This window comes from Mesoplodon densirostris, chromosome 16 (assembly GCF_025265405.1).
Source record: "Mesoplodon densirostris isolate mMesDen1 chromosome 16, mMesDen1 primary haplotype, whole genome shotgun sequence".
Taxonomy (NCBI): Eukaryota; Metazoa; Chordata; class Mammalia; order Artiodactyla; family Ziphiidae; genus Mesoplodon; species Mesoplodon densirostris.
In genome coordinates, this window is record NC_082676.1 from 77,054,098 (window position 1) to 77,072,352 (window position 18,255).

The window sequence follows — 18,255 nt, forward strand, 5'->3', positions numbered from 1 at the left end:
GCAACGAAGACCCAATGCAGCCAAAAATAAAATAAATAAATTTATAAAAACAAAATAAAGTGAAATGCAGCTGCTCTTGCTTTACTGATTAAAGAAAAAAAAATGAGCATTTTAAATGAGTCAACTGGAACCTTATTGTGAGTTGAAAATATACGTTCACTGTAATATGGCTCATAATCTATCTAACAGCAGATATGGTCTTAAAGCCTCACCACAGCCTTCTGTGTGGTCCACCTGTCCTTTGGGAAAGGAAGGACATATGAGAAGACCAGTGTGTAATTAAAAATAATTAGATCACACATGCTTCAGCTTTGGTTGGGTACTTGCTGGAAAACTCTCTCCCCTGTTTTTCTATCTACCTGAACCACTTAGTACCCTCTAAGTATCCCCAGAGAGGGACTCCCTAAATTCTTAGCAGAGTTATTCAAGCCTGATTTAATATATTTAAGGGGACCGACTGTTTATCAGGCTCAAATAATATAATTTTTAAGATCTAGCTAAAGTTTTCAGAACAACCGTTATGAATGTTGTTTTCAAGTACACGTTCTTGACTTTCTAGAAACTTGTTTATTCTATTTACACCTCTGTCTAAATGGGCTTGCTAAGATGAACATCATTAAAAAGTGTTATAAATCATGTGCATTACATTGTTCAGAGAATAGAGACGAATAAATTAAAATTAAATTAAAATGACTTAGGGTTTGGATAAAGATATTTTTGTCTATTAGAAAAATAGAATCAAAGGTTATCAAATTTCTTAAAAAAATCGTCTTTAACTAAGTAGTAATAACTCTTAACACTCATCCAGGGCCTACTTTTTATAAATGATGATACTGAAGGTTTTCACATGCTTAGTTCTTTCAATAATTTTGAGTTAGGTGTTACTGTTCCTGTTTTATAAATAAGGAATCTGGGGTTCAGAAATAAGTGCTTTTCTTTTTTTTTTTCTTTTCCATTATGGTTTATTACAGGATTTTTAATATAGTTCTCTGTGCTATACAGCAGGATCTTGTTGTTTCTCCATTCTATGTATACCAATTTGCATCTGCTAATCCCAAACTCCCAGTCCATCCCTCCTCCACTCTCTCTCCTGCTTGGCAACCACAGGTCTGTTCTCTATGTCTGTGAGTCTGCTTCTGTTTTGTAGATAAGTTAATTTGTGTCATATTTTAGATTCCATATATAAGTGATATATATATATATATATATATATATATATATATATATATATATATACCACATCTTCTTTATTCATTCATCTGTCAATGGACATTTAGGTTGCTTCCATGTCTTGGCTATAGTAAATAGTGCTGCTGTGAACATAGAGGTGCATGTATCTTTTTGAATTATAGTCCAGATATATACCCAGAAGTGGGATTGCTGGATCATATGGTAGTTCTATTTAAAAATTTTTGAGGAACCTCCATACTGTTTTCCATAGTGGCTGCACTGATTTACATTCCCACCAGCAGTGTAGGAGGGTTCCCTTCTTTTCACACCCTCTCCAGCATTTGTTATTTGTAGACTTTTTAATGATGGCCATTCTGACTGGTGTGAGGTGGTTACCTCATTGAAGTTTTGATTTGCATTTCTCTAGTAATTAGTGATGTTGAGCATCTTTTCATGTGCCTGTTGGCCATCTGTATGTCTTCTTTGGAGAAATGTCTATTTAGGTCTTCTGCCCATTTTTCATTTGGGTTGTTTGTTTTTTTGATATTGAGCTGCATGAGCTGTTTGTATAATAAGCGCTTTTCTTATAATAAAACCAAAACCCCTTAAACTGCACTGTCCATTACAGTTGCCACTAAGTGCAAGTGACTGTTGAGCACTTGGCACGTGGCCAGTCCAAGTTGAGGTGCTAGAAACATAAAATACATACCTGACTTGAAAACTTAGGTAAAACACCAAGAGTGTGAATATTTTTATATTGATTGCATGCTGAAATGGTAACATGATGGATTTATTGGGTTAAATAAGACATATTAGTAAAATTAATTTCACCTGTTTCTGTTTACCTTTTTATTAGATGCAGCTATTAGAAATTTTAAAATTACATCTGTGCTTTGCATTGTATTTCTGTTGGACCGTGCTGCTCTAAAAGTATCCGTACATCCGTACGCCTGATCTAAACGGCAGGTAGTTCCACGCACGAGGCTTGTGAGTTACGGCATCCTTCCCACCCTATTCCTTCCTCCACAGCAGCTCTCTCCAGCTTGCTCTTCAGGTTGGAGCAGAGTTTAGCACTTAAGAATTGGGTCCTTAACAATGGAGAACAGACTTGTGGTTGCCAAGGGGAGGGGGGAGGGGGGGAAGGGATGGAGGGGGAATCTGGGGTTAGCATATGCAAACTATTACATATAGAATGGATAAATAAGAAGGGCCTACTGTATAGCACAGGGAACTATGTTCAATACCCTGTGATAAACCATAATGGAAAAGGATATGAAAAAGAATGTATATATATGTATAACTGAATCACTTTGCTGTCCCGCAGAAATTAACACAACTTTGTAAATCAACTACAATAAAAAAAAAGAATTGGGTCCTTATCACTAAATTTCTTGCTATATTTCTGCTCTTTTACTAGTTGTGGTTGTGTAGGTTGTTGTTGTTGTTATTATTGGTTTTAGGCTTTGCTTCTAAAACATTCAATTAGCATTAAAGGGAGCTCCCTTTAACCCCTGTGTCCCTACTACGTACATACACACACATTTCCTATCCTCTTAATATTGTTGAAAACACAATATTGTTTAGGTCAATATTTAGTGTTTGTGATCATGACTATAAATGCTGAGCTGTCTATGAAATACTCTTTACTTTTTATTTTCTGCATAATTTTTGTTTATCCTGGAATCAGTAATTGCCTCGTATTATTCAGTTGCTTAGCTTTCCGTGCAGCTGTCCTAATTCAATCTCATATTCTGCACTGGTTGTCTAAAATTCATCTGCATGCATGCAGACACTTCCTGAAGAGGCCTCTCCTGGAGCCTCACAACCGGCTCTGTCCTGCACTGATGGTTCTCTGCTTGTCTAGCCCATGAGTCTCATGCAGGGATCTGCTTTCACCAGATCCTGGGGTTTCCTCTGCCTTTTGCCTATCTCAGCCTTCCTTTTTCCTGTATCTTCCCTTTTTTTTTTGGGTCAATTTCCTCCTTTTGGTGCAGCACATCTTTAGTAGCTTCCTGAGAAAGAATGCACAGGACATACATTTTTTAAGACCTTGCATGCCTAAAAATGCTTTTACCCCCGCCTCGTGTTTAAATGCATTTGGGGTTTGAAAACAATTTTCTTCAGTTTTTTTAGGCTATTTTTCCATTGCCTTTTAGATTCCAGAGTTGTTTTAGGTAGTTTGGAGCCAAATATTCTCTTACCACCACCCACTTCCCCAAACTCACCCTCCCACAGATTTTTCAAGATTCTTTTTGTCATCAGTGCCTGAAATGTTACTGTGATATACACCCTTATATGGGTCTGCTTCTATCCTGATTTTTACATGTTGGTTCTCCTGTACTGATCCTTTAATTTTTAATTTATTCTCTCTTATTTTTCATCCTCTTTATTTTTGCTGAAGTTTCTGGATGACTTACTCAATATCATCCTCTGGGCCTTCTATTAAGTTTTTTAATTTCAGCTATCATAGCTTTAATTTGTTGTTTTCTACAAGTTCCTTTTTAAAAAAAATTATGTATTGCCTTATAGATGTAGTATCTCCTATCCCACTGATACTAGTGATTGTTTCTTTAAAAATATTTATTTCTCCTTGCATAGTATAGGTTTCAGCCAAGTAGTTTTTTTCTGTTTGTTTTGTTTCCTTTCATGATAGAGTCTTTCCTTACATGCTAGGTGATTCCTGGTTGCTTAAGTGTATTTGAGAGTGGGACACTAAAGAGATGGGAGTTAGTTCTGCCACAGATGTGGAGCTTGTGGGTGTGGCCTTCACTTTAGAGCCATCTGTCTTGACTGTTTGCTTGGGGAACCCCTGATGTCAGTACTTTTAGATCCAGTTCCCTGAATGAGGAGGTTTCAGTTTCCTATTTGGAGACTAAAGCAGGATAGAGGGGTGTGTTAGTCAAGCTTCTCCAGAGAAACAGAAACGATAGAAGATACAAACACACATACACATATATGTATATGTATATGTGTATTTATGAAAAGAGTTGGCTCATGAGATTTTGGAGGCCTTGAAGTCCCATAATATACTGTTTGCAAGCTGGAGACCCAGAAAAACCAGTGGTGTGATTCAGTCCAAGTCCAAGAGTGCCAGTGTCCAAGGGCAGGAAAGAAGATGGATGTCCCAAATCAGAGAGATCTTGGATTCACCCTTCGTCTCCCTTTTTGTTCTCTTCGGGCCCTCAGTGGATTGAATGATGCTCACCCACATTGGGGAGGGCCATCTGCTTTACTCAGTTCACGAATTCAAATGCTAATCTCTTCTAGAAGCATCCTCACACACACACCTGAAATAATGTTTACTAGTTATCTGGGCATCCCTTAGCCCAGACAAGTCAACACATAAAATTAACCATCGCAAGGGGCGTGTGGGCTGCCCCTTAATTTCTCTTTTTTCAGTAGGATACCCCCCACTTTATGCTGTGCCTGGTGTTTTCCAGACCAGAGATCCTCTGTTTTACCCTCTCCAGAACATTGTTCTCTAGGCTCTGCGAGGTGGGAGAGGGCAGTTGCCTGGCGGAGCTCAGTAAAAGGGAGTATAAGAACTTGATTCCTTTTTATTGCCAGATAGTATTCCATTGTGTGTATATATCACATTTTGTTAAGTACATAGTGACACAGGCTTACCTCAGGAAACAAGAAAAATCTCAAATATCACATTTTGTTTACCCATTCATCATTTGATGGACATTTGGGTTGTCTCCACTTTTTTTGGTTATTATGTATAATGCTGCTATGAAGATTCCTGTATAAATGTTTGTGTGAACATATGTTTTTATTTTCCTTGGGTACATACCTAGGAGTGGAAATGCTAAATCATATGGCAACTCTGTGTTTACCTTTTTGAAGAGCTGCCAAACTGTTTTCCAAAGTGGCTGCAACATTTTATATTCTCACCAACCATGTGTGAGAGTTCTCATCTATCTATATCTTTGTCAACACGTGTTATTGTTTGTCTTTTGTATTTTGCCATCCTAGTGGGTGTAAAGTGGTATATCATTGTGGTTTTGATTTGTATTTCCTTGATGACTAGTAATTTTGAGCATCTCTTTATGTGCTTATTAGCCATTTGTATGTCTTCTTTGGAGAAATGTCTATTCAAATCCTTTGTTCATTTTAAAATTGGGTTATTCATCTTTTTATTGTTGTTTTAAGGTGTTCTTTATGTTTTCTGGACATGAGTCCCTTATTTGTTGTATGATTTGCAGATATTTTCTCCCATTCTGTGGGTTGTCTTTTCAAGTTCTTGATAGTGTCCTTTAAAGCACTGAAGTTTTAAATTTTGATGAAATCTGATTTGCCAATTTTTTCTTTTGTGACTTGTGCCTTTGGTATCGTGTCTAAGAAATTATTGCCTTATGCAAGTTCACAAAAATTTACGCCTATGGTTTCTTCTAAGAGTTTATAGTTTTAGCTCTTACATTTAGGTCTTTGATCCATTTTGAGTTAATTTTTGTATATAATGTGATATAGTGTTCCAGCTTTATTCTTTTGAGTGTGGATATCCAGTTGTAACAGCACCATTTGTAGAAAGAACTGTTTCCCAATTAAATTGTCACAGCACATTGGTTAAAAATCAATTGAACATAAATGTAAGGGTCTGTTTTGGGACTCTCAGTTTTATCCCATTGATCTATGTGTCTGTCTTTTATGTCGGTACCACACTGTCTTGATTACTCTAACTTTGTAGTAAGTGTTCAAATGGGGAAGTATGAATTCTTCAATTTTGTTCTTCTTTTTCAAGATTATTTTGGCTACTATAGATGTATTTTCATATGCATTTTAGGATAAGATTGTCAATTTCTATAAAGTCAGCTGGGGTTTTGATAGAGATTGTGTTATAGATCAATTTGGGGAGTATGGCTATCCTAACAAAATTAAGTGTTAATTTAATCCATGAATATGGGATAACTGTCCATTTACTTAAGTTTTTAATTTCTTTCAGTAATAATTTATGGTTTTTGGTGTATAAATCTTCTGGGGGTTTAAAAAAATTTTTTTCCTAAGTATTCTTTCTGATGTTCTTGTAAACAGAATTGTTTTCTTAAATTCATTTCAGGATTACTCATTGCCAGAATATGGAAATAGAGTTGACTTTTTAATATATTTACATCTTACAACCTTACTTTGTATACTTCATAATTCTATTAGTTTTTTTTTTTTTAATTCTTCAGGATTTTCTGCATATAAGAACATGTCATTTGTGATAGGGACAGTTTTATCGCATCCTTCCCAATCTGGATGCCATTTATTTCTTTTTCTTGCCTAATTGCCCTGGCTAGCACCTCAGTGCAGCGCATACAGTGCTGTGTGGAAGTGACAGAGCAGGTATCTCTGTTTTTTCCTCTTTGAGGAGGAGGCATTCAGTCGTTCATCATTTAGTATGGTTTTAGCTGTGGGTTTTTCTTAGTGGATTTTCTTTTCTTTTTTTTTGGCTGCACTGCGCGGCTTGTGGGATCTTAGTTCCCCGACCAGGGATTGAACCCAGGCCCTTGGCAGTGAAAGCGCCGAGTCCTTACCACTGAACCTCCAGGGAATTCCCTAGCTGTGGGTTCTTCATAGATGCTCTTTATCAGGTTGAGGATGCTTCCTTCTATTCATAGTGTGTTGGATTTTTTTTTTTTTTTAATTAAAAAAAGTGTTGGATTTTGTTAATTTTTTTCTAAATTCGAGATAATCATGTGTTTTCTCTTTTATTCTATTAATATAGTGTATTATACTGATTTTCAGATGTTAAACCAATCATATTCCTGAGATAAATCTAATGTCATGGTGTATAATCCTTTTTATATGTTGCTAGCTTTGGTTTGTAGTATTTTGTTGACTACTAGTGGGTAGTTTTTCTTTCATGTGATGTTTCTGTTTGGTATTGGTATCAGGATGTAACTGGCCTCTTAGAATGATTTGAGTTTTTCTTATGCTTCTTTTAAAGAGTCTGTGAAGGATTGGTATTAATTGTTCCTTAAACATTTGGTAGAATACATCTGGGCCTGTGCTTTTCTTTGTGGGCAGTTTGTAAACTGTTAATTCAATATAATATTTTTGTTAAGACCAGTTATAAGTGAACATTCATCTTGTGAGAATACCTGTTGATATTTGATTATTCAGCCAACCTTTCTCTTATATAATATACAAATTGAAAGAAATTTTGATATACCTACTTTTTAACTTTCTTTTTTCTTCTGTTACAGGTCTGTAATTACTCTGGAATCAGTAAGCCATGGTGTCAAAGAAATTTGCTGTTAAGGTAAGTAATGCTTAATAGCTTTCTTTAAAATGATTAATCACTTTCTAATATAACTGAGTCCTGTGTTAATTGAAAACAGTAGCCCTGAACTTTTCTTCTACTTTTCAAATTTGGGACACTACTGAAAACTTGAAGTAGGTGATTGAAAATTTGCATGTTAAGAATGAGATGGGGGGAGAAAATGAATGGTTCATATGGTCATGGGAGTTTCTTGCTTAAAGTCTTTTGTAAGATGCCTTTGGGGCATAACTTGGTCCTTAATGTTAAAAAGTATCATTCACATTGTATGTCCATGGCGTGATTTTTGATTATGACAAAGCACGTAAAAGTAAAGAAGCAGGCAGCAAATGCTGCACCTGGGTGAATGCCAGGAGCTTGTTCTCCTGCCTGGCTGCCCTCTTCTGCTTTCCTCTTGTAAGCATCTCTTCTCTATCCCTTGATGGCTGGGTCCGAGACCTTCTCAATTTTGGAGGAATGGGAGGGTCACCTGTGAGGGGTGGTGGGGAAGGAAAGGGGAAGAATTGGTAGTGAGTACAGTCGACCCTCCAGGTTCTGCATCCGAGAGTCCTGCATCCAACTAGCTGCAGATCCAGTCTCGAGAGGAACCATTGTATGAAGGATGCTTCACATATGCCTGTTCTTTAGGGCATTTTCCCTGTGCTAGTGTTTAATTAAGCAGAAATTCAAAACACCAAAACAGAGAAATCATAGTGGTTAACCAGATCAGATACTGTTTAGTGTTGTAGTCGTATCTTATCTTTACCAAGTCAGTGCTTTAGATTTACAACATATTTATACATTTCATTACTTACAATTATTTCTAGTATCTGTATATTCTGTATGTAATATTCCTCTCTGTGAGAGATTATAAGTGCTGAATATTCACAATCTGTCTGTCTAAAAATGTCTTTTGGTTTTCCTCTAGAAAGTAAAGTTTGTTTTAGAATTTTAGGTTGCACATCAGTTCCTCTCAGCACTTTAAAGGTATTTTTCCATTGTCTTTTGAAATCTCTTATTGCAACTGAGAAATGTTTTAATTATCAGTTGATGCTTAAAAACCACCTTAAAATATAGTGACTTAAAACAGAAGCCATTTTATTCTCTCTCAGGATTCTGTAGGTCACCTGGTATCAGTTGGGCGGTTTCTCCTCTTGATGTTGGCTGGGGCTGCAGTCATCTGGGGACTCAGTTCAGCCGGCACAACGAAGCTGGCTGCGCATGTGGCTGGCAGTTGATCCTGGCTGTGCTTGGAATCTCACCTGGGGCTGTTAATTGTTGCCCTCAGTTCTCATTCAGGTGGCTGCTCTGTGTGGCTTGGGCTCCTCTCCTAGCTTGGTGGCTGAGTTTTGAGGGATGGTGTCCCAGAGCAAAAGTTGCGGGAAGAAAAAAGTGTAATTTGTCCGTCCCTTGAAGGCCTGAGCTCAGAAGTCCCACGTGCGTTTCCTCTGCATTCTATTGGTCAGAGCACTCAGAGGGTCAGCTCCAGGGAAGCTGCAACTCTCCATGGGAGAAGCAGCTTGTGCTCACAGGGAGGGGGAGAATCTGGGGGTGCATCTGTGGAGACTAGTCAGCAAAGAAGTCTACTGTCAGCCCATCGTGATTTCTTTCTTTGTTATCTTGCTTATCAAGATATCTTGGTTCTCTTTGGTTGCTCTTAAGATTTTGTGTCTTTGATATTCTATAGTTTCACGGTGAAATCTTGAGATACAGACTTTTTATTTATCTGGCTTGGGATGCAACGTACATCTTCATTTGGAAGAGTCAAGTCTTTCATCAATTTTGGAAAATTTCGACCTTTTTCTCTTCAAGTACTGCTCCTCTCTGTTCTCTCTGATCTCTTCTTCTGGAGCTCTTGTACGAAGTTTGTTGAATAGTCCCACGTAACTGTTTATTATGTGCTAGAGGGTGATGTTAACTCATCCAAGACTGAGCGCCTGCAGGCTGTCTGCTCAGAAAGGGACTGGGCCTCTTGCAAAGCTTCGCCCAAACCGGCTATGGTCCATTTGGATAGACAATCCTCGTCAGCCACAAAGCTTAGACCCTAGGCTCCTAATTATGCCAGAGCTGGGTCAATTGATTTCCAAGACATACATACTGATGTGGTAAATTCTGCTACGAGATTGCCTGATCTCACAGCTGCACCAGCAAGACTTGGAACCTAACTCCCAGATCATGCCAGGTGGGGGAGTGACCCCAACCATGGGTGTCAAGCCAGCAGGTTAGGGATAGTCAAAGTTCTGACACATTATATGGAAGATGCTACACATCATGTTGTGTTGGTGTCCCTGCCTCTGTCTGATCACACAGGCAAGGAACAAGTGCTTTCCTAATCATGCAGTTTAAAAGGCCCACAACCCAAGCACTGGGATCCCATTTGGAAGGTCTGACATCCTGCCCAGCCAGATGGCTGTGCACAGCCCTAGGGTGTCATGGGCAACAGGGGACATGCACACCTGCTCTTGCTGCGGTCACCATGTGCCCGCTCTGATGAACTCTGCTTGGCCATTTTCCATTTCCTTTTTCTCTTCTCTTTATGTCTGTATGTTGCATTCAGAGTGCTTTTTATCAGATCTCTTCCAGTTTAGTAAAAGCTTGTCATCAGTATTTATTCTCCTTTTTAATCTGTATTTATTCTATTCTTTGTTTATTTTTAGTGACTGTATTTTTCATTTGAGAATTTGTGTTTTTTTAATTCAAATTCTACCTATTCTTTTTTTATATATATACTTGTCCTTTTTTTCAATATGTTTCCATATCCTTCTTTTATCTCCTTCATAATCTTAAAGTAGTTGATTTTATAGCCTCTTTTAGATTGTTCTGTTATTTCCACTGTTACTTACTAAGTGTGAAATACACGGGTGGAAAGACCTATGAGCTCAGCCCTGCAGAGCAGTGGAGCGGTTTCAAGTTTACTTCTGCTGGAGCCATTGGCATTTTGGTGGTTTTGGACCAGGTTTGTATTCATTTCAGGGCTTGGGATTCCACCACCTTGTGGGTAGTCTGACTTTGCAACCCACAACTGAGTATGGCACAAGCTTAGTGTTTTTAGTTTTTAGTTTGTAGTATTTTAGTATTTTCCTTGCTGTTCTCCCTCCCCTGCCCCCCCACCCCCCACTCCTGCCAAAGCCCTGGGTGGATGGCAGGCTTTCATGCTGCTTCCCTTGGTCAGCGAGCAGAGATTTTTTTTTGCATTTTCATGAAACCCACAGTTTCTCAAGAGGATGGAAGGAAAAGCTCTCTTGAATAGCTCCTGTTCCAAGAAATTGTGGACAAACTTACCCATACGAACCCAAAGAGTATTATATGAGGATATCTACAAATTGAGTACTTATTTCTGTGTCAAGCTTTGTCTTATGTGCTAAGCTGATACAAAGAACTGAAAGTTGAAGTTCTTCACAACTCTGGACTTAACTGGAATGAGTTTATTCCCAACTCCTCTCTCTCTCCTACCCTTTTTAGGCATTAGGATGCCAGCTCTCAGCTATCCTGGCTTCCAAATACTCTGACAACTAGGCTTGAACCTTCCAAAGGGGTGATTATTTTTTTTCCAGCTTGGTTGAAATATCATTGACATTTAACATTGTGTAAGTTTAAGGTGTACAATGTGTTGATTTGATAAATGTATAAATTGCAAAATGTTTTCCACAGTAATTTTAGTTAACACGTCCTTCACTTCACATAATTACCATTTTGTTGTTGTCATGGTGAAAACATTAGAGCTTTACTCTCAAGTATACAGTACAGTGTTGTTAACTCTAGTCACCATGCTGTACATTACATCCCCGGAACTTATTCTTCTTATAACTAAAAGTTTGTACCCTTCAACCAACATCACCCTATTTACCCCACCCCTCAGCCTCTGGCAACCACCATTCTACTCTGTTTCTATGAATTCGATGTTTTAAGATTCCACATATAAGTGAAATCGTACAGTATTTATTTGTCTTTCTCTGTCTGAGTTACTACACTTAGCATAATGTCCTCAGGGTCTATCTGTGTTGCTGCAAATGGCAGAATTTCCTTTTTATGGCTGAATAATATTCCACTGCATGTGTATGCCATATTTTCTTTATTCATTCGCCTGTCAGTGGACACTTAGGTTGTTTCCATGTCTTGGCTATTGTGAATAATGCTGCAGTGAACACGGAGTGCAGATATCTCTTCAAGATAGTGATTTCATATCCTTCAGATATATACCCAGAAGTGGGATTGCTGGATCATATGGCAGTTCTATTTTTAAATTTTTGATTAACCTCCATGCTGTTTTCTATAGTGGCTGCACCAATTTACATTCCCACCAACCATGCAGCAGGGTTCCCTTTTCTCTACAGTCTCACCAGCATTTATCTCTTGTCTTTTTCATAATAGCTATTCTAACAGGTGTGAGGTGATATCTCATTGTGGTTTTCATTTACCTTTCCAAAGGAATGATATTGATTAGTGCTGATAGGGATTTGTTATTTTTAGTAGTCTTTTCAGAGAACCAAATTCGGCTTTCATTTTATTTTCTTGTAGCATACTTGTTTTCTATTTTATTGATTTCTTTATTATTTCCTTCCTTCTACATTCTTTGAGCAAATTTGTCCTTCTTTTTTCAGCTTCTTAAGGGGGAAGCTTAAATCATTGATTTTGGAACCTTTCTTCTTTTCTAGTATATGCACTTAAAGCTATGCATTTCTCTCTAAGTACCTACTTTACTTGTATCCTCTTGTTTTGATAGAGATGCTGTTAAAGTAGGAATTTTGCTTCCATTCAAATCAAAATATTTTCTAATTTTCATTGTTTCATTTTTGATTATGGCTTATTCAGATGTATATTGTATAGTTTCTAAGTATTTGGAAATTTTCTAATAATCATTTTGTTATTAGCGTAATCATTTTGTTTAGCATAATTCCTCTATTGATATTTTGGTTAATGTTCTATAAACACTTGAAAAAAGTGTTGCTTGTCAGGTGCATTGAACTGTATATCCGACTCAGGTCAGGTTTGTTGATTCTATTGTAAAAAATGTGCTTTGTGTTTACTCATATTTTGTCCACTTGTTTGATCAGTTGAGAGAGGTGTGTTAAAATCTCCAACTATGGTTTTAGATTTGTATATTTGTCCTTTTATTGATCTTGGCTTTGTATATCTTAAGGCTATATTAACATGTATATACAAATTTATGATTGCTCTTTCTGTTGAATAGAATCTTTCATTATTATGAAATATCTCTTTTTGTTTCTAGTCATACTTAACCTACAGTCTGATATAAGTAGGGCCTGCATCTGGCATCCCCCAACCAGATATCTAAGTCCCCCACTGGATTCCTGAAGCCCAGCAGTCAGTAAGTTCCACCCATGTACAGAAACTTTCCAGTCAGAGATTTATTGTCTGTTCTTAATTATGAATGGACAAAAGTTACCACCAGAGATTTAAGGAAAACTTGAGAAACAGAAAACCAGAGAACTGAAAAAGAGAGAAAAAAGCAAATGAGCAAAACTGGAGGATCAGAGAGATTCTAGTAAGCAAGAAAATACTTTTAAAAACATTATAATTAGTATCCTCAAAGCAAAAAAGGAGACTATTATAACCATGTGACAAGTTCAGGATTTTATGAATAAGGGAAATTCCTGAAAATAGGTAAGAGCTCTTGTAAATTAAAAATATGATAGAAATAAAAATTTAGTAAAGTATGGGAAGATGGATAAGGAATACTGCCCAGAAAGTAGAGCAAAAAGGTAATAGTTAAAAAAATGGGAAGATAATACAAGAAAATTAGAGGTGTATAGTATTGATATGAAAATTTGATTTTGAAAAAAAATTGATATGAAATTGATATGAAAACGTTCTAGAAAGGAAAACAAAGAAAATGGTGGAGAGGAAAATTATGAAAGAAGTAATATGATAAAATTACTAGAAATGATGGCAAAAAGTTACTATTTGAAAGTTTCTGTGAGAGTGCACCTAAAAAAGGCAAGGAAAACAAGTTGTACTAAGGCGCATCATCCTAAAATTTCATAACACCGGGAACTCAGAGAAGATCCTAAAAGAAAATCAGATCACATACAGAGGATCAGATTCAGAACAGCCTTCCCAGCAGCTGTAGTTGTGGACAGTGGAACAATTCCTTAGATATTCTGAGGATAATAGTTTCTGATCTTGGGTGGCCTCGGCCTGCAGCAGCTTGAAGCAGGGTTTTGGTTCCCCGGCCAGAGATTGAGGCTGGGTTGCGGCAGTGAAGCACAGAAACCTAGCCACTAGACCAGTGGTCAGTGACAAGGCCCTGGCCCTTTGGCTTTGCAGAAGAGAGCTCCCACAGAGACGGAAAGTAGTGAACCAAGTAAAGTGTCTATTAGGAGAAAAAAAAAAGAGTAGAGGATGTGTGGATAGACACACGGGCGGACTCAGAGAGAGTCGCGCCCTCGTGGAAGTTTGAATCACTTTTATGGGGCATTTCTTCCAGGTTTCCTTTGGTCTATCACTTTGCTTTGCCTGGTTCTGAATCCGTATTTGGAACATCTCAGGATCCTCCCATGTGTTCACGTGCATCTCTCAGCCAAGATGGATTCCACCGAAGAGGCCTATGGGTAGTTGGCCTCTTACTGTGGGGTGGCTCCCCCCTCCCTTTTTGACCTCCAAGGAGCTTTCTAGTCGAGAAAGTTTCCTTGACTTGGAGAATGAGAAATATGTGGTCTCTTATCTTCTATCTAGGCAGGGCCCAGCCTCCTCTCTCAATTGTCCTGCTATTCTCATCTTGGAGTATCAGTTCACAGGGAACAAATCTCCAATTGCTTACCCTGGTGCGGGGGGTGGGGGGGGGGCTTGTGGCCCATCTACCTCCTGCCTCAGTTTCCAGCCCTGAATGCTATTCACAGCTCAACTTTCAATCACATGTTAAGGTGGAATAGAGGCATTTTCAGACTTGCAAAGGCTAAAAAAATTTTTCTTCTAATGTACCCTATTTTAGGAAGGATATGATTTTTCCCGGATGGGATGGTGAACAGAGAAAGGGTGAGATTGGGATCCAGGAAATAGGGAATCCAGCAGGTGAGGGCCTAAGCCAATCCTATGATGATCAATTGTGTATAATGCTTAGAGAGTAACCAGTCCAATTGGAACAGGACAGATGGTTCTATGAAAGATGTCTCCAACAAAAAAGGAAATGAATAAAATACCACATGTACTTAAATGTATTGAGGGGAGTTTCTGTAGGTCAGAGTGTGGGAATGATTTAGTGGTAGGAATATGGGAAACTATCCCTTAATTCTAAGCAAACAAAAGATTATGCAAGATAGAAAAGTAAGCATAGTATAACTACATGGCTCAGCTTTGAACACTTCATATTTTGCGATCTTATAATTTTGGAAGTCTGGGGAAGGAGACGTGTGAGCGGGTGGGTTGCAAGCATTATGTTTCCATTTTCCATGGATAGTGTTTAAATCTGAAATAATAAAAGATTACAGTATAAACAAAATATTTAGAACTATTTAGTAAATACCAGATGACATAGATGAAGTTCTCAGTGTGGTGTCTCCTAGTGAGTGAAAGTTGGGGTGAGGGGGGAGCCAGGATGGGGCGGAGGAGGACTGTTTTTGATAGGTCATTTTAGTCTGTGTATATGGATTACTATGATAAAAAAATCACATGAATAAAAGTTAAAAAGAATTAACTTATGCAAATTTTCATATAGATGCATTTACTTTTGACCATCTGGGTTGAAAAATACTTGGATAGAGCACAGTTTCCAAACTAACAGAAAAGCAGATGAATACCCAACAATTTTCCACTTGCACCTCAGTTTATTCTGAGACTTTCCTTGGAATGGTATTAATTATCCATGCAAACAGGTTATTCTTATTCAAATGAAGAAAGGTCTTCTGACCTTCCTGCTTAGAAGAGGGCTTTTTAAAAACAAAGCAAAACAAAACAAAACAAAACACTGCTGTGACCCTGGCCTTCAGCTCTTTCTTATAACTGCCTCCTAGGCCAGAATTTCAGGAAATGGCAGTGGTGTATGAGATAAGTCCTTGGAACCCCAGCTTTCAGGGTCTCTTGACTTCTGGGCCACTGCAGCCCAGGGCAGGAGGATGCGTCCTAAACTCCAGTGAAGGCTTTCTCAGCTCAAAGTAGTAGTGGCAGCAGACACATGTCTCCCCAAGGCTCTTCCGTGATCTTAATTCTAGCTCTGCACCCACCCCAGTGTTTTAGAACTTCCATGATTATAAGTTCTTTGGGGAACAAGGGGTCAGAAAGTTACATCCCACAGATGAGCTGCTTGTTTATGTAAATAAAGTTTTATTGGAACACAGACACTCCCATTTGTTTATATGTTGTGCCTGGCTGCTTTTACGCTACAATGGCAGAGTTGAATAGTTGCAACAGAGACCTTATTGCGTGCAAAGTCTGAAACATTTATATATTACATAAGCAGATTTAAGTATATAAATATATCTCTTAAGGCACATCTCAATTCGTACTGGCCATGTTTCAAGTGCTTAGAGGCACACATAGGTAGTAGTAGTAGTAGCAGCTGAATTGGACAGCATGGGTCTGAATCAGTGAATCCTTCTGTACTCCTGCTTCCTTGCACCTTGTCAGAGTAAGCTTTCAATGAAGTTTACCTTGGGTTAAACCGGCTGTAAGGGCACGGTAAATTAGGAAGGTCAAGGCAACGCCATTTCCTTTGCAAGTAGAAGCAAGAAATAGACATGGACATATAATGTATTCAAGTTTAGTAAGAAGAAAATAAATTTAAATAATAAATTATTGTGGAAAGTGTCAAATCAATATTCATGGTATCTACCTCTGAAAAGTTTATGGGTCCATCCCCCACTTCACAGGTGTTTTAAAAGTGTTGCCAGGTCTCACTCCCATGCAATTATAGTTACAATCTTATGATTTAAAATTTTCGACTTGGGTTCCAGCAGAGCAGTACTGTGTTCCTACTTCATTGTCTGTCTTTGTTTGTAGATCATTTCCTCTGCTTCCTGCATCTGTTTTCTTGGATTAGTTAGGTATTACACCAAAGTCTAGAATTCTTTTGGCTACAAAGCTTGCTCTGCTGCTTTCCCTTCCCACAGCCCACTTTATTGTGGGTGGGAAAATTTTTGTTGGGAGGGCTTGATTAATTAGAAGGGATTCATGGCTTCCCTAGCAGGAAGATTACAGAGCCTGGCTTAGTGACAGGCCAGTCGGTACTTAAGGAAAAACTCAGACCAGCCAGACTTCCCTGGAATGTGGATCTGGCTTTGTCTTCTTCCACAGGGAGTGTGTAATGACCTCCTTCCCACCCACTCCAGGAGACTTGAAGCTTTTACTTTTGCTGTTGATAGTTGTCCACTTTTTATTCCGGGGTTGGGGGGAGTGCGGTGTGCTGGATTTTTGGGGTATGAAGACTGAGTTATTTCCTAAATCTGAAGTAACAGATTTAAGATTTTATTAATGTTAACAAAGAGAGGAGAGATTTTACATTAAAAAAAAAAAAAAATCTCGCCGCATCGCTACTATCTGTTTTTCGTTCCATTCCTTTGTAGCAATTATAGTTTTATCTTCTCTGAATTTCAGTTAACCTTAGTCTCAGCATTCCTTAGAACAACCGCAAAAAGAAATATGCCCAAGAATTGACAGTAATTTCCCCTTTATAAAAAGTGAAGAGCAACTCTTTGAACTTCTAGAGAGAGAAAGTTGAATAGCAAATGGGCTTTTGTCTTGCTGGTTTGCCTCAGTGAATAACTTAAATTCTGTGCCTTAGGTTTTTCCTTTACCTAAAGGGAATGTAGCACTTTGTCATCAGCACTCATTTGGAAATAGATGCATTGATTTTGTGTTTTGAAAAAAAAGATGTATGCAAATATTTTCATATCAGTCGAGTTCTAGTTAATGACTCTATTAAATTTTGAGAAAGACTAAAACTGAAGTGTCCTAACACAATAAATCACAGAAGTTTTAAATGGTTACATTCTTTAGTAGAAATAAATCTGAAGGAAGGGTGTGCAACCTTTAACCCTGAGAATGTTTTTACAAAGGCATTTGTCTTTGTGAGACTTTCCAAGGTGAAAGAAGTAGCTCTGTATTCCTTCCCCTAGAACTTAAACTCTTCATCTTCCAGTTGCTTCTTAATTTTGTCTGTTCGTTGGGCGAGCTTGAAGTTTTAAAGACACACAGGATCCCTACAAGTTTTCCCAGTGGTCATGACACGCACACCAACTACAGTCGGTTGCTCCTCCTTCCCCACTGCATAGTATCTGTTCTGTTACGTTGCTCACGCTGGGAACTATTCAACTAAACGTGTGCTGAGTACTTGATAGATTTGGAATAAAGTTCATAAAAGTGTACCGGCCGTCACCCAGTTAAATGCTGCATCAGGCTTAAAGTTTTCAGGGACCTTCTCACTCCAGTGAGAGCATTTGTTCTGAGTGTTGATGACTTTGAAACAACATTCTTGTTGGACTTGAAATGAAACTTCCTTTTCCAAGTGTTCTCTCTGCTTCTCTGGCCAGACACCCAGTTTTCTGGGCTTTTTCCCCACTCCTTCCCCATGTGGATCATCACATCTATGCTTTTTGGGAATGATTAGAAAGTGTTTAAATACAGCCCTGGCTTCTCACCCGCTTTTCAGTTTCAACTCTCCACCTGCCTCCCTGAAGTCTCTGCCTAAACTGATCCCTAAAACTTTGCACTAAGAATTCAGCTTATCACATTTTCTTCTAAATTGGCTTTTGCTTTGAATGTCCCTGGCTGTACCCTCACATCCTGGGCTCGCCAAATTACGCTGTCTCCCTGTCTTTCCTGCATCCATTCTCAACACAGTATACTGGACTTGCATCTTCTCTCTCCTTTTCTTATAAATTCAAGCC

At 38.3% G+C, this 18,255-nt stretch overlaps 1 protein-coding gene across 1 annotated transcript in view; it reads left to right on the plus strand.

The window, feature by feature from the left end:
* Positions 1-18,255, plus strand: part of SLX4IP (SLX4 interacting protein) — a 192,317-nt gene that overhangs the window by 17,343 nt on the left and 156,719 nt on the right. Inside the window, 1 exon segment of the mRNA XM_060078396.1 lies at positions 7,362-7,417. Within this exon segment, the coding sequence (XP_059934379.1) occupies positions 7,391-7,417 (27 nt within the window). The 5' untranslated portion in view covers positions 7,362-7,390.